The sequence below is a fragment of the Channa argus genome, chromosome 11, assembly GCF_033026475.1.
Source record: "Channa argus isolate prfri chromosome 11, Channa argus male v1.0, whole genome shotgun sequence".
Classification (NCBI taxonomy): Eukaryota; Metazoa; Chordata; class Actinopteri; order Anabantiformes; family Channidae; genus Channa; species Channa argus.
The window spans coordinates 19,591,104-19,611,867 of record NC_090207.1 but is presented as its reverse complement, the minus strand read 5'-3'; the positions used below and the strand labels follow the sequence as shown (position 1 = coordinate 19,611,867).

Below are 20,764 nucleotides of genomic sequence, written 5' to 3'. Positions count from 1 at the left end.
TAGACAATGTTCCCTGTGGTGTACACTATGGTTTTAATACTACAAAACATTTTGTGTTTGTAATCTTGCAAAGTTAAAACTCTCCTACATTATGCCCTCCTGGCTCACCCCAATCCCCAAACACCTGCCCCAAAGTAGATTTCTGCATTGCCTAAACTGATGATGGGGACAGCTGGCAGTGAATCCCAGTGCAGGGCATGTGACTGCTGCAGGAAAACTGCTTAGTGAAGCACTCTCACAGTGGATAGAAATCACTTCAGACACACTGTGCTGATCAGGCAGAAGCAATGATACTTAGCTTTGAGAGAACTCATTACAGGAAAGAAAGACTGCTTTCTTACTGTGGGTGATAACCTTTCTTTTTTTGATTATCAATACTTTTCCTGCCTGTATCCTGGTTACAAAACACCACAGCTAATCGAGATTTCACCTGTGACATCCCATGTGTATGAGATGCGATTGAAAATGACAGTACAGTGCATCTCACATTGTGCTACATCCAGCATCTCTGAGAGTGGGATCTCTCTGAGCGTGTGTGAGTCACCCTCTCCAGCACAGTGCATTGGCACCAGTTCATGTCAGCTGTTGGTTAGCAGGCATAAGAGTCTGTCAGCTGGCTGCTAGCAGGTGTCTTTCAGGCACCTTGTAGGGTGTGAGGAGAGGAAATCAATGGTTCTCAGTTGATTAGAGGTTTCTCTGACAGAGATCAATCAACCTTACACCACCACAAAGTAACAACTTTAAAGCAGGGTGCTGCTTCACTCAGCCACAAACAAGCATTCATGCTGCTCTGACACAGCCATAATGAGCCATAAGGAAGAATCTGGACATTCAGCTTCGTTCCTACTCTGTTCTCTGCTTATACTGGCACTTTAAACAACGTTCATTTCTCCAGCTGTCCCAGTTTAACTCTATGTGAGATTAAATGACTCTCTACAAAACCTTATTTCGGATTTTTGTGTTCCCATCGAAGGTAGTTACATAAGAGATGTGGGGATGCACACAGCCAGGCCCTGTTGCTTACAAAGTCCAGCCCAAAATAGCAAGTGTGGCAGGCTATTACAAAGCATCTCTCAGCTTCAGTTATTTTGGACAAGGAAGCACATTACACAGAGATGTTAATGCAAATACATTTCAGCTTGACTGTGACACAAGACAACCCCAGGGTAGCTTGGAATGTTGTCTACGGTCACTACAGTATAGTGGATATTTCACACAGTTGAAAATAAGCTCTATTAGACATATGCTTTGACATTTTATGGGACCTTTAAATGCAGGTATAAAGTATGTAGTTTGCCCAGTTTTTTGGACTTTGAGGAAAGTGAAGTACGCCAGTGGTGAATCTGAACACTCACTGGGAATCTTCCCTTAATTCCAAAAGAACTCTGATTAAGTCCCCAACAAATTAAACCACTCAATCCTCTCTTCTCATCTTTCCTGCTTCAGACATAATTTACAGTAGTGGTTGGCCATATAGGGTGCTGGCCACTCAAACCAAATGTTTTTATGAGGATTTAGAAGCCTCCAAATAAAGTACTTGGATGCTCAGCAGGGAAGTATAGAATCCACATTGGCATAGTTTTGATTCCCCAAAGATCAGACTAGATTATCTTTAGTGGATTGCTAGGCTTGAGTAAAGTTGCTAGAGATGCGGTTGCTGGTGTCCTCTGGTAGCCGATACAACATGTTGTACAAGTGGCAAAAGAAGTAGAAGATATTTCATGATCACTCCCTAAAAAAACACAATTAATGTAAGTGCTCTGTATCTTTATGTTGTTAGAAAAGAAGAATTCAGAATAGAATAAGCATTAAAACATAAAAGAAAACCTGCATGATTAGTAAATAATGTTACTTTGACTACAAGGAAAGAATAAAATTCCAATCTATTCCAAGTAAAACTCATAAACAAATTCATGTACAAGCAAGATCATTTGGGAGCGGTATCCATGGCAACCCTCACTGAGTAGGAGCAAAAGAGACTGACTTGATTTAAAAGGGAATGAAGTAAAGTGCTGATGGGAATCTTCCATGGAGACCATAAAATCTACGTCACGAACATAAAACGTAGGGGAGGTGAAAATTGCTTGTAAGCCTGCAACAATCTGCAAATGCACCTCAGGAGGGATTCAGCAGTGCAGCCTCATATCCACTGTGCATTTAGCAGAAACATACAGTGCAGATGTCCCTCATGTCTCACATTAACTCTAGCAGAGTGTGACAATTTAAATCTCAATTGAGTAGAGCTCCTTTAGCAGATTCATGGTGAAAAGAAGGCAGGAAGAAAGACCTGCACTCACGTGGGCATATTCTCAGATCCTCTTCTCAGTACATATAGGTCAAAGCAAAAATAGTGTAGATATTATTCACAGATGCACTGAGCAAACACAAACTGCTATGTCCTGGTCTCTGGAGTCACAGTAAGACATCCCATGGTGAGGCTTAATTAAATCTTTACTACACACCCCTCTCTCATTCTTCATCATCTGCCATTTTGGCTAAGGAATCATTCAGTCATGTGTGCAAGTTTATTAAAGGGGAAACACATTTGGATGGAATAGACGGGCCTCTTGGTGGGTGCAGCTTCTTTATGAGGGCTCCTGATGGTGTGAATTATTTGTGTTTGTGCACTGTCACCATGATATCGTTACGTAACAACATGGAAACAAAATGCAGTTTTATTACAATTGAAGAAAACTGCTCTGACTCGGACTTTCACCAGTTTTGCAAACGCAGCTTGAGGTCAGCAGCAGGTTTTAGAATGCTGGGTTATCATTAAGGTCCTGCTATTCAAGTCTGGACAGACAACAAGTCTTTTGTGCCTCGCTTAGGAAGAATCAATGAGGTCTTTCTAAATATGGATATCATTTGCCCTCCATCCCACAGCAGCACAATGCAAAGCAGTACTGAGTTGCACTAATTGTGCAATGCTGCAGGCCATGTATAATAGCTGTAACAGCCACTCACTTTCCCTTTCAAAGACTATCCTCTGATTGCTGAATAATACAACTGAATTGTGGACTTTTTTCTCTCCATAAAAGAATGAACATTTATTTCATATGTAATTGAAATTAATGAAACAAATGTAACTGGTCCTCCTCCCCCATTCCTGGCAAAGTTCCCATTTGACTCCTGTGTAATTTGTCCATTCTCCCATCAAACTTTATAGGCAAATCAGTTTTGACACTTGATGCAATTTGGGATTTAATAGCATCTTAATGTATGTAGTTTCACATTCTGGCTGGCAGTTGCAACCATCCAGATGCACCTGTGTTCGTAGCTTCTCTGGGCCATTTAAATAGGTCAGATCTAGAAATATCCTGGCTCAAAGAAGTCATGAGTGCCCCTCCCATTTTTTCTTCACTAAGAGAACAACACTGTCACTGGAAATCCTTTATTTATGATGTGCTGAGTCATAAAAGTTGCATCAGAAGGATTATACAGGAAATCTCTGGTCTTTGACTGTGGAGGGAGAAGATCACAATTTTGTGCTTTCTTGTTGTTTGGTAGCCAGACCAATTTTGTCCAATAACCTGTTGACTATTTGATTTGTGTGAATCAAGCCTCTCGGCTGCTAACTAAACCTAGCTCTGTTTGGAGAGAACGGTACGGCCTTCTGGGCACCATAAGATAAGAAATGCAATCAAGCAGACAGGGCTTTAAAAATCCCACTGACCTTTCACGAGCAAGCAGCTACAGTATATAACATCCCGCCTGCAAGTTGCCCACCAAACACTTTTGTCTGCAATGAAATCATTCAAGGGAAAAGGAAATTGATCCGTTTGGTGATTAAAATTGAACCCTGTGCTGCTGCATAGTGCTTGCCAGCCAAAATATTTAGATAGGGCGAGTAATTTTATAGTTAGGTGAGAAAGTTAAATATCTCAGCCTTAATGTATTTGTTTCAGCTGAAGATGAAATCAGTGTATGTGCAAAACAAGAATGAAATGCGGTTGTCCTTTTTGACAGGGGGTGTGCATAATAATAGTGGCCTCCCTCAACTGCAGCTGCTACATTCACATGTGTAGCCCTAATTAAAGACCAAAAGATACTGGAACATAATACATGTGTTTTTCCTCAGACACCATGAATTAGGCCATTATTCTAAGAAAAGATAGGCTAAACTATGATGAGTGGTCTTCAGGGAGCTGCTTGTTCATATGTGCCAGAATTAGTTTAATTTAATAGGATTATGCAAGCATTAGCATTTGTGTTTTTTTTTGTGAGTCCAACTCAAATTGTAAAGTTATCATAGCTTTCCAAAACACAGTAAAAGAAAAAACCCAAATCTGTTTCTGCAGAGAAACTGTTTTAATGTAAATCTACTCTAATTTTTTTTTTTAATCAGCAGGAATAATATTTTTTCTAATCAAATGTCATTGCACATTTGTACATGTGTTATCTTACGACCAAAGCATTTGCCCAAGCAAAACAATACATTTTATACAAATGTAATAAATAGCATTGCTCAAACACAGAGATGCTCATTTCACAAGTGTGAAAAGAATTACATAACCCTGGTTAATCTTGTCAGACTGTAAACTCACACCACCTTGTGGTCACATTAGTGTGACTGCAATTAGAACTTGTGCAAGACACAAATGCACAGTTTACAGTTTGCAACATAAATTCACCGACATCATTTGTCCAAGCTGGTCAATCAGTATTAACAACAAAACAAAACAAAAAGTCATTGTTGATCATAGACTTTATTAGACATGTGCATGTTAAATAACATACTCATTTTCACATTATTTAGCTACATTGCATATAACATCAAATTTTACACTTAATAATCCACCATGATTTACAATATGCAGTATCTTATGTTTTGATTAACACAAACCTTAGCTTTATTTTTGCACTTACATTTATGAGTTTTAAATCTGGCAGGCATTGACTGATGATCAGTTCAAATTTGTAAGGTTTCACTCTTTTCACAATGGTCATACAGTGCATTTAAAAACCAATTGAACTAGCTATAACAAAGAAAACATGTACATTCACAGATAAATATACCACCATAATTAAGGTAAACCTTCAAAATGGAAAAAAAACTCGAAGAATATAAAAAACATACTGTAAGTACATACACTTTTTTCACAATGCTGTCACAGTTTATCATGTCTGTGCCATAGCAAATGGTATGTCTTAATATGGTTAAGAGGCCTCTGAGTGACAGAACGACATTATACAAAGTTATTCGTCCATGCTAATTCTGATGGCTCATTTTCATAAATTACACACTCAGTGTAACAATTGCACAAGGCTTCTCTTACTGTTTCTCTTGGCAGTAGGCTGTGCCACAACAAATTTGACAATCGTGTACGGACACCGAGTTGCTGTAAAATTTTAAATAAAGAGCCAATTCACTATCAGAGAAAGAACTGAAGCATGTACAGCAAGTAACTGGAAAAAAAAACACAAATGAAAAATACAAATAAATAAATCAGAGACACACATAATATCAAGAAGCACAAATAGCAGCAGGGGATAAATGTGACAATCCGCATCACTCAGAGTTCTGTACAACACATCTGTTTGGTTTGACTGGTCAAAGAACAACATTCACACGTTTATGCACTATTGAGCACAAGGGGTCACTGTGGCTGCACAAAGAGACTGATAAACACAGGCAGCATGGAGAATCTGCAGGGGAACCAAGACTCTTTTATATATTTGGCTATCGGGTCTTCTATATAAAGCATGATATTGCCATACTACGTCAACATTAGAATAGAAAGCACTCCTTCTGGAAGACATTTTTAGTGCCTGGAACCTGAATCATTTTCCAGTGGCAGCTCAGATTTTCAGACTAGTGATCAAAGAAACGGCCGTCCATCCAAAGGAGGGGTGGGAACTGCATCCCACAGTTGACATTCCTATATTTTTATATTATTTTTCTTTATTTATTATTGTAGAGATGAAGCACATATACAGTTTGTAACATTCCTTGGCTGAGTATCCTTTGGAGTATGGTCTGTCCTTATAGACTATGAACCCGTTGAAAACTGAGTTATATATTGGAGCAGAAACTCTGCTGCACTGTACCACACAGGCTCAAGATCAGACTTACTTAAGTGCGAAGTGCACTTACCTACTGCTTAACCCTAAAATCACCCTGACATAATTCCCTGACCTACTGTGCATCCAGTCAATGGCTGGTTTATAGTCATAAGGTTTTCTCATTACATTCCTTAAACATAAATGGAATCTGAAATGAAACGGTTAATAATCTAATTTTTCACTAACTGTCCCTGAACAGTTGCCAACCCTGCCTATGCTGCATCTTACTGTACCACACCTGTCACAGACATGTTACAGTAGCACCCCAGAGTGGGTGAGTTGTTGCTTTGTCAAGTGGCAGATGAGTTAACCTGAAAATATAGACTTTACACATCATTCTGTGTCTGTGTCGCTGTATTCAAGTATAATTTTGCAGTATACTCTGTGCAAATACATTTGAAATAATAAAAAAAAAAACATTCTACTTCATTAAAATGCATGCTTTTCCTTCATCACTGGTACAACCACAATAACATGGTAATGGAAGACCCTCACCCACATACAAGTGTCACAATCAAATGGACATCCCTGAGACAGCTCCATTTGATCTGACTTTCTTGTCTGTGTAAGGCATGCTTTAAAGGTGGAGAACTTTCGAGCATTTGTTCTTGTGCGACAAAAAACTGGAAGAAAAGTGGCAGCAACAACATACTCACAACACCTACTAGGCTACTGTACTAAGTAATTTAACTACATGTGACAACAGAGTTACGAGCGCCAATGTCAGGGGGTTGTAAAATGCAACCATTGCCTCCTGTTGACATGCAGCTAAAACATCACTATGAGCGGTCAACAACTCAAACGGATCTAGCATTAGCTAACACTGTGTGCAGCTGTGCTGTTAAGGACTGTATAGAAATTATCAGTTGAAGTCGGAGTCATCTCATGTCTTAGTTTGTTTCATAATTTATGTTGTGATATGTATTTTTTTTTAAAGAAATTACTGTAAATAGTTACGCTATAATAGTTAGGAGCTCTTTATTCAAAAATAAACTATTTTTTATGTTCCCTCTGTTATTCTGAGACTAAATAACAAAGTTGGAAGGACTTTGCTTTTCAGTAAAATTTTATACAACATTTAGCACTCCTCCACACAGCGATAATTTTCACACAGTCCCAAAAGTCATTTGCTTGTTTGGCTAAACTATGACCAAGATTAGAACATAAAGACCACAATGACATTACACCACCAACAAACAAGTGGGAGCAGTATTTAGTTGTTTTGTATCATATTTTTCTGTATGTGTGCTCATGCATATACAGGCTTTTGTGTAGCATGTATAAGCGGTTGTCTATGTTCTTAGTTCATGTGACACAATGAGCAAATGGCTTACTTAAGCTTGAGGCAAGGTAAGGAATGTTTCAGACATTAATACCTAAATTTACTGTGTATTCTACATTTTGTTCGATTTAAAACATTTTTATTATTTAGGCAGTGGGTGTCAGTGTGTACATCTTCAAGGGTCAATGTACATGAACTGCAGACATGATCCTGCTGGTCCTTGTTCATTGGGGGAAGAAGCAATCTGTCCTTCAGTTAGCCTGTCCATCACTATGTATGTAGGAGGAGGTGTGTGTGCAGGGGGGGGGACTTACGCCGTCTCAGTCTGAGAAGAGACCGGCAAAAGATTTGCGTAGATTGCGTATGGTTTCAGCCTTCACCTCGTCCTGGCTAAGGCTGGCTCGTGGAGCTGGGGTTTCTGGAATGTTGAAGGTATTGGTAAGAGACTGGGACTTGCTATAAAGAGAGGAAAGTGGTAATAGAGCAGAGGAAAAGCTATTAAAGTCATGCAGGAACCCCATGGAATGAAAAGACCGGAGCACGACAAGAGAGAGAGAGACAGGAGAGGCAAGGCTCAGTAAAGATGATATGATCATTCAGTATTGCCTTATCATTTCAAGTAAGCTTTGATATGATATGCAGAGTGAATGACTTTTCTGAATGCAAAGTGATGCATGTTTAAAAAGTAACTGATAACAGATTTTATGTTATGTCGGTGCTCAGTGTAATTTAATTAAAATAATTAAAGTCATTTTTAATTATTAATGTTTACCTGCTCGTGCCTGCAACATATAGAAACCTAATGTAAAAGTAGGATTTAAAAAAGTTGGGTTATGAGTGATGTAATGACGAAATATGATTCTCAACTACAAGCCAACTTCTGATTGTTGTTTTTAATGAGTTTTTATGTATCACAACCTCTGAGACGTTATGTTTTTTGAAACTGTTGCTGAAGGTCTAAAGAATGTAAAAGACAAAAATAAAAGTCCATACATCATGCACATTCAGGTGGATAATTTGTCATTAAAGACTAGTCGTTCCATGTGACATGCAAATCTCAGTGTAGGCAGAAAGTCAAGGCCTGTTCAGAGCTTCTGTAAAGCTCACTTTATGAAAAATGAGAGGAAACTTATCCCACGTCATTTATAATATAAAGTTACCTACTTTAGCTGTGGAGAGCCGCCCATAGCCGTGTTGTCCTGACTTGGTTTCTGTGGGGGTTGAGGCTTTTGCTGAAGCAGGGGTCGTCCTCCTGGGCCCCCTTGGCCCTGAGCAGCAGGTCGGGGTTGCTGGGTTGTAGGTGCTCCTGGGGTACTTTGCTGGCCAGGAGCCCTCTGCTGCTGTGCACCCCCCTGTGACTGTTGCCTAGTGGGCTGGGCAGGCCTCTGCTGCTGGGATTGCCCCCCAGAAGGTTTCTGGCTGGGGCCTCCTGCAGAGGGTTTAGACTGTTGTCTCTGAGCTTGTGGGGAACCCCCTGGGCTTTGCTGAGAAGAGCCCTGGCCAGAAGTAGGTCTCTGGCCTTGAGGAGCTCTCTGACTTGGTGGCCGTGGCTGGGCACTGGAGTCACCCGTGGCAGGGTTGGCAACTGACTGTTGGGCCTGTGCAGGTGGTTGTCCTTGAGGCTGTGGGCGCTGCTGAGATGGGGGACTTTGCTGAGGACCACCTTCAGACAAAAACAAGAACATTAATCATATTTAAATATTTTCCAAATGATAAGTGAAGAAAAGCTATTTGTAAACAAAAGCCAATGTACATTTAATTTTTTTTGTATATATGAAAAAGATCTTACCCTGAGGAGAGGGGCGCTGTTGAGCCTGTGGTACTCTCGGCTGTGAGACAGGCTGAGGAGATACTGCTTTCTACAAAACACATGAGTTAAATGGACAGATGGTAAAATCAAAAAAATGATAATGATAGAACCCAATAAGTGGGGAAAGAAAATGTTCAAACCTTGTCACTGTAATAATTGTGTTATTTTGTATATATTTTCTAAAGATTCTATGCCAACTATGGCCTTAAAGGTCCTTTGATATATAAAGGCTTGTATGAACAGGCACTGTGTAAATCTGGACATGTGTTGTTCTGTATATTTTGTATTTATATACTGTATATGTACAAATATAATCTGAACCAAATATCATTACGAAATAATGTCAATACATCAGTGATAGGTTTATAATCTGATTTAAGCTACTTGTAGATTAATCAGTATCTATGTTTCTAACAGCTAAAAAATGAATCAAAAACTAAAATAATGGAAAGCTTTAATCAAAAGCTTTAGCCTTAAAACCGTTTATCAGTCTGGTTCTAATTCATATTGTATTAGTGTGCTTTGTTCACATGTTAAATAAAATAGACAGTGGTGAAAATAAAGAGAGGGAAGAGGTTCCTGCTGCTAAAATAAAGTCTCTGAGGTAAGATAACCTGTGCTGGCTGTCCAGATGCTGCACGGACTGTGGAAGAGCTTGAAGTGCGTGGAACAGTCTCGTTCATCTTAGAAACCACCAGTTCTGCGATCTGAACACGATCCTCATCCTGCTGGTCTCCAATCAGTGGCATTGAACAGTCATCAACCTAAAACACAACATGATGGAAACCGTAACGTGATGGATTTCATATATTTTCTTCATCACCAGCGATGAATTTCCCCCCTTTTTAATATTCTAGCACTTCCTAGTACCTCTATAATGTAGTCGTTGCCATCTTTACCATGTAGAGCCTCCACAGCACAGATATCTAACCCTCCAAAAATGTCAGCACAAGAGTCCACCCACATTTTGTACCTGTAAGAACATGTTTAAACAAAACTATAATAGTACAGTGAGGCATCAGACTATATGATTTACAGTTTCATCATATCTACGTTTACTGTATGTGTTCTTACTTGTCTGACATGGCCACCTGCTCAAGCATAGATGAGCCAGTGTTAGTTTTCCAGTTTCCAGAAATAGACGTCCTCCTGTTATTAGAATCAAAATGTCACACATTTTACCATTTTCATCAGCCACTGCATGCCATTGTCGGTTCTTTGGCAAAATTGTGCTAATTCATTTGAGTAAAATGCTAAGAACCAAGGACTATATGCTAAATAAACTCACATGTAAGCCTTGTAATTGTTCCCAATCTTCTGGATGCGGACATCGTACTTAGCATCTATAAAAGGCTCCGATGTGGCATAAGTCTTGGTCAGTGCCACGACACTGGCAATATCTTGAAAATCATATTGATTGTCCACTTTCACCTGGAGTCAAAATTCAAAAATCAGGTTTCAGAAATATGGTATTCATGTTAAATCAGTAAAAATCTAAGGATACTGGCACTACCTTTCCCATTCCTGAATGAGCGTGGCCCATCTTTACCACCACAGGGAATCGAGGGGAGGTAATCTGTAACAAGAGCGTTATCACATACTCAGATTTCTCACCTTCATAATCCATTTCCATCAGTCCAAAGTGACACACATAACATCCCTCCTCTATATATGCAAGAAGTTCTGATTCATACTGATGCTTTGAAAGCCAGTCCCGTGTTGTCAGCCAGTGACTGCAGGGGTGGGGATGACTCCTCTGCAGCAACATAGTCACTTTAACTGTACTGACACTGACTTGGCACAGAAATAATCCAAAACTCAAGAAAAGAACAAACAACAAGACACTAACCAGAGAATCTATTTTGGCCTCAGTTACGACATAAAATGAATTACGCTCATAATGTGTGACCCGTTCAGAGGGATGACATGTCTGAGTGTTCTTGTGTGTGTGTGTATGTCTCTTTAAGGGTTGCTTAGCATGAAGACATACCCATTAGCACAAGTGGAAAGGGGGATGCGGGAAGGGAAGAGAGCAGATGGCAACGAACTCACCATTTCCTTGTGGTTAGGATAATAAACCTGCTCAATCAGTGGGAAATCCTCGGGGCCCAGTTGCTTGTAGATTCTGGACATCTGAGCAAACTGAAGCAAACACAAATGCTTGTGATGCAACTTTATGTGTCTATTTAGCTGAAATGAATACAATGTGTGATTCAAATGAACAAATAAATTCATTAATTTCTATTTACCACCCAAGGTTTGTCACAGAAATTGTAGACTGAGTGCAAAGAGTTCGCACTTGGCAGTCCAGCATATTGCAAACCGATCACTATGTTCCGATGGTCTCCATTTTTGTCCATGCTGAAGGCATGCTGTCTGATCAGTACAAAGTCTGGCTTAAAGGATCTGGGATAGGGGACATTAGCAAAATATTAAACTGCAGGGAAAGACAAAATAATCAATTACTAGGCATTTAAGGAAAAAAGGTTTTCACATACACTCAAATTCTATCTCACGAGCACCAGCTGCATTATATGAAACTGAGAAGACAAAACATTTCTCTGAATACTTACTTAGAAACCTTATGTCCATTCCTGATTGCATCAATGTTCACATTGTATGTGCCTGTGGCGTTTGCTACCAGGTTGATTTCAGAGAATTCGGCCTAAAAAGACAGTATCACCCAACGTTACTCGAAACAAAAACAGAAGTCACTGTGATCCTGATCAGAGCAGGAGGACAGAGAGAGCGACTATTTGTCTATGTGAGGCAAATTGAATGAGATACTGTACGATGGCTAATTTTATCTGTGTGTTTCTCCAGTTAAAAGACCACAAATGAAATTATGGAAACATTAGTGCAACATTAACTAAAAGGACAAAAATAGAGGGAAAGATAAATGATGGAGGCAGAGAAAATTATATTAAAACTTTAAGGATCTTCTCTGCTTATAAGGTGATTGAAGTGGACTACAGCATAAATAGGGATCAACACATAGGGTATGATGAAATATTCATATAACACTACACATTACTATCCGCAAATTTATTAAATTATTAATAGTTTTTGGGCTACACAGTTGTTTGACCTATGTTTGTAAGAAATATGTTTCCCCTTATGAGATGTTCTTATCATTTTATAGGCTCACTTGGTGTTTTATGTGTTTTTTATTGAATAAATCATGAATTATTTTATGCAAGTCTCAAGCCAGTTGTTGATCAGTGCACCAAACATTCAAGTAGACAAATAAGTAGGCTTTATCTATATGTCTTAGAGACAGCACCGTCTCGACAAATAAGGACATGAAACCAAAATAGAACCAAAGTGAAAACGGAATGTGTAAGATGGGCAGAGGTGTACGTTTTATAGACTTGTGCTTTTAGGTAGAATAAATACTTAATTCTAATAAACACACATAATAACATAGCTCATCTTAATGATGAAAGCAATGCCTTCATCAAGAGAAAAGTAAACCATATGCTATTTGCATTGCGGTTGCCAGGTCATGGCACAAATAGATGTGTCATCAATTAATTAACAAACACACAATACATACAGTATAATGTCTTATGAAGGAATCGGGTAACGCCATGATATTACTGTTCAAAAGGTGAAATTAGTTCTTTTGTCACAAGTTTCCCTTCCTGCTAAGCACAGTGGAACATAGTAAGAAGCGAAATGTTACATATGTAAAACCCACCTGTTCAACCTTGATGTCAAATTCACCTTGCACTTTCCTTCCTCTGAAAACCTTCAACCTGAATGTGAAACAAGAAAGCCAGTTGTTTGTAGGTAAAACATGAATTTGTCTTCACACAAATAGTGATTGATGACTGACGTTTCATTCAGCATTCGTAGGGATTTTAAATTCTGAGTATGCAGGTACGTGTCTGATGAAAATGTGATCCCATGTCTCTGCAGATTCCAGTGGAATAAAATCCCTACCATAATTTCAATTTTCTTGGCACATAATATATGTGTTTGACATAAGGACATTAGTATTATTATTAATAATAATAGTAATGTATTATTATTACAGAACATACTGGCCCTTGTCTTCTCCATCCACCATATGAAGTATAAATATCCACATCTCCTACTTGTTACACAGTGGAACCACATTGCCTCTGCACCGTGGAATGCATGGATTTTGATGTGATGAGGATACTCTGACGTGCCTCGTTTATTATCACGCAGGGTGTTATTTTGAGATAAAAGTGTTACTGCACAACACTACGTACATAACGCGCACCTGTGAAGAAGCTTGACTAACGTGGTGCATTTCTGTTGTGCGCAAAATTTGCCCTCGAGTTAAAAGTGCCTGCATGGTCACGGTGGTGTTGGGCCAGTTTTCAGTATGTCAGTGGCAGATTGCAATATGAATTCGTCACAAGCACTAACTGATCGTCAACTGAAAATGGCTTCTCTGCTTTCTGCGTGATGCGCCTTTTCCATGGGACTATTATTGCACAAAGACATCTGCAAGGTGTTTCTGATCTGAGCATGAAGCCTACGAGCTGTTGCACGTGATGCATCTCACAGCACTGGATGAATCATATGACCTTCTAGATGTTAGACCACTGCAACCCACGGCCTGGCACACATTTCTGTCTAGACGATGCAGGCGTGCTGCCGAAACGCACTATACTCTTACCAGTCGGTCTGCTGGTCATCAATAACCAGGAGAATCTTGGCACTGCTGGAGACTCCTGCCCTGTCCGCTGCCTCGGATAAGGTCGCAGCAGCAGCAGCTGTGGTCTGTTTGACAGCATTGGATATGGATGAAAAGAAGCTGGAGCCTCCACCCCCTGACTGCTGCTGGCTGGTGGACTGGCGCCTCTCCGACGGCCCGGGCGACACTGCAGGGCTTTGCTGCGGCGGCTCAGGGCGTTGGAGATCAGTCATGTAGCCATTGGGGAGGTTGGACATAAAATTGCTGTCCGAGAGTCGTCGACGTAGATAGTTCATGATGGAGACTTATTAAAACGACGGAGAGAGGGGTCCTCCAACTGAATGCGTCTTACAACTCGGTGATCCTAAGGTGAAACACGTCTTATGTTATTAATTAAGAACAGATTTTAAATATCTGTTTGAGTTGGTTGAGAAATCGTGACTGTGGATTAAGGATTGGGCTAATGTAAAGCAAATCCATTACACAGCCATAGTTAATAGCCCCAATACGATACAAATTGAGTACATTAGGCTGGCATCAATAAAATGATTCATTTTCACTTTTGTAAAATGAAGAGCTTAGCTATTAAATTTAGCTATTAAACCCACCAATCAAAGTAACTGTAGTCATTTGTAGTAAGAGTCATAACATGGCATGATGAAACCTACCTGGGAGTGTATCCAAACTGATCCGCCCCGACGAGGAGGTGTTGATTCCTTATTATTAGCCTGATTCTCACAGGAAAGCGATTCTCATATCCTCTGTGCAGACAGGCAGGCCGTGCATCGAGGCTTGACCCTGCAAAATTAAAGATACTGTCCTTCTTGTCTCACAGCCCTTCTCCCTGTCCTCACCCTCGAGACCAGTTTTTTCCGTCTGCCCTGCGTCACTCCCAGTCATCCTGAGGGAAAGGAGCCTGCCAGGATGGACCAGCGTCAAGTTACATAGTGTGCAGAATAGGGCTTCCGAAAGTTCCTTTCAAAATAAACTTAAGTTAAATAGGGTTGTTAGGGGTTTATTATTAGAAAAGTAATAGCACGAGGTGAATGTAGCGATCATATCGAAAGCTTAATTTATTCTAAATGCGCTATTATTTCTAGCCTAACAAGTCGGAATTTAATTAAGTTAATTCTGTTTTCTATTCTCTTTTTTGACAGAAAATTGGCCGGAACATTGTATTGTATTGTTCATCCTGTGTTTGTCCGGTTGACGGAGCTCTGTGTTGGGATGGGAGGGTGGTGCTGATGAGAGCAGTGACAGCGGCGGCGCTCTATGTTTGAAATGGACCAGCTGTTGGGTCCACGGGGTGCATATGGGCATTGATGTGACATGTCATCCCGTTGTGTTCATCAGAAGTGGCCCATTTCTTTTTTGCCTTTCAGCTTCTGACACAGGGTGTCACTTTTGATTTTTAACAGGCACCACATGCTGTGAGAGATGCGCCGTCTGTTGGTGATACACTGATCCCCAGATCCAGACCCCCTGGGACAGGTCTACTATGGAAACTAAACCGTGATGGTAACTGAACAGTGATGTGGCTCTGTTATACATCACTGAGTTCACCTTATCATAAATGTCTGGTGTAGATTGGGGCTAAGGTCTCTATTACTTAACACCATCTTTTAATCTGCCGTAAATAAAAGAAAGACTAAATAAATTGTGCATTTTGGTCCTTTGTGTGGTGAAACAGATCATTTGTTTACAAAATGTTTCTGTTGTTGCTTTTGTTTGGTTTGTTTGCTTGTTACCGCTGGTAGCTTTGTGTAGCATATTTGTGCCCAAACGTAGCTGTAAATCACATCAAGGTGTTGTAAGAAGACAACTGGTGAAAACGGTATTTAATGTGTCAGTTTATCACCTTGTGAATGTATTTATTGATTTGATTAAAGTTCAGAACAAACTTCCATCTAATGCAATTGTAGGGATTTATTCAGTTATCAACACAACCTAGTAGTTACTGCTGTGCGTGAAAACAAAATCTCATTAAACTAGGTTCTGATGTTATGGCAGAGTTTGACTTAAAGGGGGCAGTGTTGAGCTTAATTTAACCTCAAATAAATTTTTATGTATGATCCCAGCAGAGCCTTTACCTGTAGAGCTCTTTTCATTGTTCTACCAATATTTCTCACTAGCAGCTACAGCCCTGTTAAGACAGTAATCACTTGTAGTATTAAATACATTCCAACAGGTTTGTACCCTATTTAAGTCCAAAGGGGAAACATGGTACACGTTGTTACTGATTTTATCTCAATAATATTTTTATTGTTTCTCACAGATATATCAAAACATATTACACTTGTGGTACATATTCAGCAACACCAGTTTCTCATATGAACAAGTATATGAACAAGTAACCTCCAAAGATTTTCTAAGTGTGGTCAAACTCCTCAGTGTGCTGAGGCAAGAGTGTTCTCATGGAAGCAGCATTTCCAGGACTTAGGAGTCTTTGTCTGCCATCAACAAAAGCCTTTGGATTACTGGTGTGGCAGGCTCACAGTACAGCTGTGTACGTGTATGGGCAGGTCAGTGGAATGACTGGAGCTCCGGTGGGCTAAGCACTAGGAAAAAATGCAGTTTGGTGAGATTGCAGATTAGAAGGAAAGGGGGTGAGGGGGTGGGACAGGTGCTGACTCTATGGGGGGAAACAAAAGCCACACTTCATTTTCTTTAGAGAAAAATCTAGAAACTTGTGTCAGAACACGGATTTTTGATCAAAGAGGTGTTTTTGTTAAATTATCATCTGCAATGGAATATGTTGAGTAAAGCAAAATAAAGGGGTACTATTTGACATTTGCAGCTTCACTTTGTGAGACAGGCCTACCTGTAAGCACACTCCGCCTGTAGCACAATAACAACACTAAGTGAATGAGGGCTCTTCATTGGTCAGATAACAACCAATGTCAGTGCAGGGAATGAGTCACAAGGAAGCCACTGCACCTATCTGCCCTCACCTGATACTTTACCTGGCTGAGCTCAGATCCAGAATCTCATTACCTTTCCAATACAATCCATAACTGAAGCACATTGTCTCCGTAAGCTCCAGCAGTCAAGGTGCTCCTCTGATTTTGGCTCCAGTCAAACAAAAACAAGGAGTCATGGCTGTGGCTAATTTCCAATACATTACTCGGATGAGCAGTGGCTTTAAGGTCTACATTTTAGAAGGTATGTTTAATTATCACTATTTCATTATTGCACCGTGTTGCTTGATGACAGTGAATGCTTGTGTTAACTCTGTCTCTGTATGGTTATGTCTTAACATTTGAGTGTGAAATGTCCATATGTTTAGATCTTATGTCATGTTATATTTCTACATGATATTGTAACAGCGTGACATTTATGTAAATACTGTATCAAATAAAAAATGTAATGGCAGTCTAAAGGAAGACTAATTTTAAACTATATACTATATATATATATACATTGTAGTATGCATTGTTTTAGTTTTTGGTAAAAAGAAAAGATATTTTCATATAGTGAGTTAATTTCTTTCTGGTTAATTTACTGGGGAAAAGAACAGAACAAAATAAAGGATTCTCTATTTATATTTGCTGGTGTTAAAGATCCTCAAGATTGAACTAACCATAGTCACTCCCAACTATGTTTCTTTTGTATCTCCATAAAATCTGATTACACAGAATGAAAGAGAAGGTCAGGCAGCTTATTCCCTCTGCTAATAAGGAAGAAATAACTATGCCTGAGGCATTAGAAAATCAGCATAGGTGTGGTTATACCTGCCCCCCTCCACAATGGCACTGTGTGTGAAGGAGTAGCTCACAGGTGTTGGAGTGTGTAGCCTGTTAAAAATGCGTATTGAAGCAAGTAGTCTGTGTGACACTTAACTGCTTTTTTGTTTCTTGCTTTACATGCAAACAGATAATCACCTATTGTGTTAGCACAATAGGGTGGTATAAGGTATTGTGGATCGGCAGTTTCCTTTTAAAAGACTGACTGATTAATTTGAATATACTTAAAGGACTCCCGCTCTCACATCAATGTGGATTTTCAAGTGTAAACTGTTCATACAGTCAAACAATGAGTCGCAGTGTAATTATGCTATCATCACATTTTCAAACAATGGTTTGTGGTTTGACTGTATGTGTGACAGTTTGAACTCATTGAGACAAGAACAGGCTGCTTTGACTAAATGTGACTCCGGCTGTTGTACTTGTCCTTATTGGTTGTCCTTGGTAAACCTCAATTTATGAGAAAACTGGGACACCAAAATCATTTTGGGAGATTAACTTTACAATCCCTTTACAGCTGGCTCTCCATTTATTCAACATGTCTGTGACATCAGCAGCTCGTTGTTGATGTGTCTCAACTTGTGTAGTTGCAAAAATCCAGCGTGTGCATGTGAATTCACATTAATTGGCCTTTCAAAAAAGGGGTGCCGCCCAAATCAGGGTCCTTAAAGACCAAAAGCTATCAGTTGCATGGGCATGGCATCTCATCATAACAACACGTGTTCGTTGTGCCATTTTGACTGATAGGGCGGAATGCCAACATTATGCAGAAAAACAACATTTACCGTTAGCACTGAATTAGTTGTGCAGTTTTGTAACCCTCACTGATCAGGTATATCGAGTTCTACAGCTTAACGGAGTTTACAATTAACGGTGACAAAAAAACGTTTTCCCACGAATAGCTGTCATGCAGGTTGATGTCATGCATCAAAACAAGCAGTTACTCATCGCTGTGTGACACACACCATTATTGATGTAGTAAACTTATCAGTGCCAGTATACACTCACTTGTTCTACATAAATAAGCCATTGTCAAAACATCTGTTCCATGATTTCATTATTTTAAAACATCTAATTCTAATTCTGCTCTTTGATTTTTTTCATTTAGGTCAGCCCCATCTCAGAAGTGAAGACAGATACAGGCATATCACAAATGACCGGGTTCGAGCCCCAACAGTGTATCCAATCAAACGCAAGCGCAGTCTTGAAAGAGGCCTGACATTGGAGGAAAGGTGGGTGAAACTGATTATTCATGTTACCAACAATAATTTAATTCTAAATACAGTATATTATTACTTAATGCAAATTCTCTCAAAGAGATGTTACATTTTCCACTGTCTATTTGTTTCAGACGTGAGCGGGCCCTGAGCAGATGCATTGGTAGAGCTGCCCAGAGAGCAGTACCAGCACCAGTTGTGTTCAATAGCCCACAGAGTCCCTCATCAGCATGCAGTCCCACACCCAGCCCTACCAGCCCTCCACCCACCCATGTGTACTACACACCAGTCATGGATGAACCCCTTGCCCTCATCAAAAAACCAAGAAAGGAGCCTGAAAACACACAGGAAAAGACTAAAAGCACAGCTCAAATCCAGGTAATTTACCACAACAACAAAGCTTGTGGCTTCCACAAGTTCAAAGGGATTCTCTCACATATTAAGGACTGTAGGCCGAGATAACTCCTGAAAATTTGCAGCGCTGCACTGTATGTTCCCTAGTAGTGTCATAGTAGCTCCAGGCTACCTACAGCAGTGCTATATCTCCCATCTGTAGTCAGTGAATCCATTCTACTTCCGAGAGTGTAGACAGGCCTGAGCTTGCCCGAGCTATGCAATCCAGCCGGATTCAGGTTGAAAATTTGAGCAATGGAGGGAGGAATGTCATCAACAAGACCAAACAGACTGCTCTGTCTTTGACCTGTTTATGCCACCACACTGGGAGTGAGCTGATTCTCATGACCAAACCCAACCAGTTTAATCAGTTTTCAAATCATTTTGTTTTCAAACTGAATGTTGTGCACTGTTTTGTTTTTTTTTAATGGGAAATGCAAAGCTGCGTAAAATGGTGGGATGAAGAGAAAGCACAAAGTAGAGCTAATGTAGTATTAAATGTAATTTTTCTTTGTTCTTTTAATCTTTTAAATTTAATTAAAGACCCAACTTTTTTCTTTATTTTTCAGATGCGTCCCTCTGTGATCACTTGTGTCTCCTCACTAAGAAACCCCTCATCCAGATCTGTGGTCCACAGAAGCCACTCATCAGGTAAGTCCCACACTCTGGTGAATGAGCTCACTCACCAGACGGTCACTCCCTACTTGTCACACTCGCATCATATTATAGATATCTGATTGTCTCTACTGAGTCACTTAGGTGTGTATTTGATGTTTGTCATCCATCCTTTCTCTTTTAGTGGTTTCCAAATCCAACTACGATCACGTGGTTGAGGAGCATTTCCAGAGGAGCCTTGGCATAAACTACCAGAAAGCTCACTCTCAGCAGCTTTCCATCAGCGTGTCTGTCGATGACCACTTCGCCAAGGCTTTGGGAGACCAGTGGCTGCAGATTAAGTCCAAATCTTCCTCCTGTTCTTCTACTCCCCCCAGCAGTCCGAGTGTTACTCATTCTCCCACTTACAGTCACAGCCCTAATCAGACCCACAAAGAATCCACCAGCAGCTCATCGCCAACTTCCAGCCACTGGTCTGTTAATTAATGACCTCTGATTTTGGAGGAAACTGGACTTCTAACATTTCACTGCATGCGGCTCTACTTGACTGGAAATGCCAGGACTAGCGTTGAGAGAGCGAGCCAACAGATTCTCGAGTGCTGTCACTTTGGACCTCTGTGTGTCCAGACTTAAGACACAATGATGCAGACAAATGTATCAATAATCCTTTATTGTTACATTTCTATACCCTGCTTGTCAATAACATCTGAATAACTAGGATACAGTAGATAGTGATGTGGGATGATTGAAAAATCAACCAAACAATCCTTTACATTTCCTGTAATTTTGTGCCATTGTTTTAATGCAGCCCGAATGCCACAATTTCATTGTATTATATTTATATTCAGACACACCTGGGTTTCTTGTAGTCTAAACGACTAGCCTATATGCTGCGTAACATTATGTGCATATGCTGTACACAAAATCAAGTTTAAAAAGAAAACAATAAATTAAAAATTCTTAAAACGC

At 39.9% G+C, this 20,764-nt stretch overlaps 2 protein-coding genes across 3 annotated transcripts; one reads left to right on the top strand and one right to left on the bottom strand.

The window, feature by feature from the left end:
• Positions 1-4,687: 4,687 nt before the first annotated feature.
• Positions 4,688-14,762, bottom strand: syn1 (synapsin I). 2 transcript variants are annotated; one of them, XM_067521624.1, is made up of 14 exons: positions 14,496-14,762; positions 13,810-14,191; positions 12,856-12,913; positions 11,729-11,820; positions 11,405-11,561; positions 11,208-11,297; positions 10,669-10,731; positions 10,444-10,586; positions 10,230-10,304; positions 10,026-10,128; positions 9,770-9,919; positions 9,135-9,204; positions 8,510-9,008; positions 4,688-7,801 (listed from the first exon to the last, which is right to left on the bottom strand). In XM_067521624.1, the coding sequence occupies exons 2-14, from the start codon at positions 14,121-14,123 to the stop codon at positions 7,666-7,668; spliced, it is 1,950 nt and encodes a 649-aa protein (XP_067377725.1). In that variant the 5' UTR covers positions 14,124-14,191; positions 14,496-14,762; the 3' UTR covers positions 4,688-7,665. The 2 variants fall into 2 exon arrangements, with proteins under 2 accessions (XP_067377725.1, XP_067377726.1); XM_067521625.1 differs by having other exon boundaries at positions 4,688-7,763.
• Positions 14,763-16,795: 2,033 nt separating this feature from the next.
• Positions 16,796-20,764, top strand: vgll4l (vestigial like 4 like). The gene is made up of 5 exons (XM_067521626.1): positions 16,796-16,989; positions 18,679-18,802; positions 18,922-19,165; positions 19,750-19,831; positions 19,980-20,764. The coding sequence occupies exons 1-5, from the start codon at positions 16,923-16,925 to the stop codon at positions 20,279-20,281; spliced, it is 819 nt and encodes a 272-aa protein (XP_067377727.1). The 5' UTR covers positions 16,796-16,922; the 3' UTR covers positions 20,282-20,764.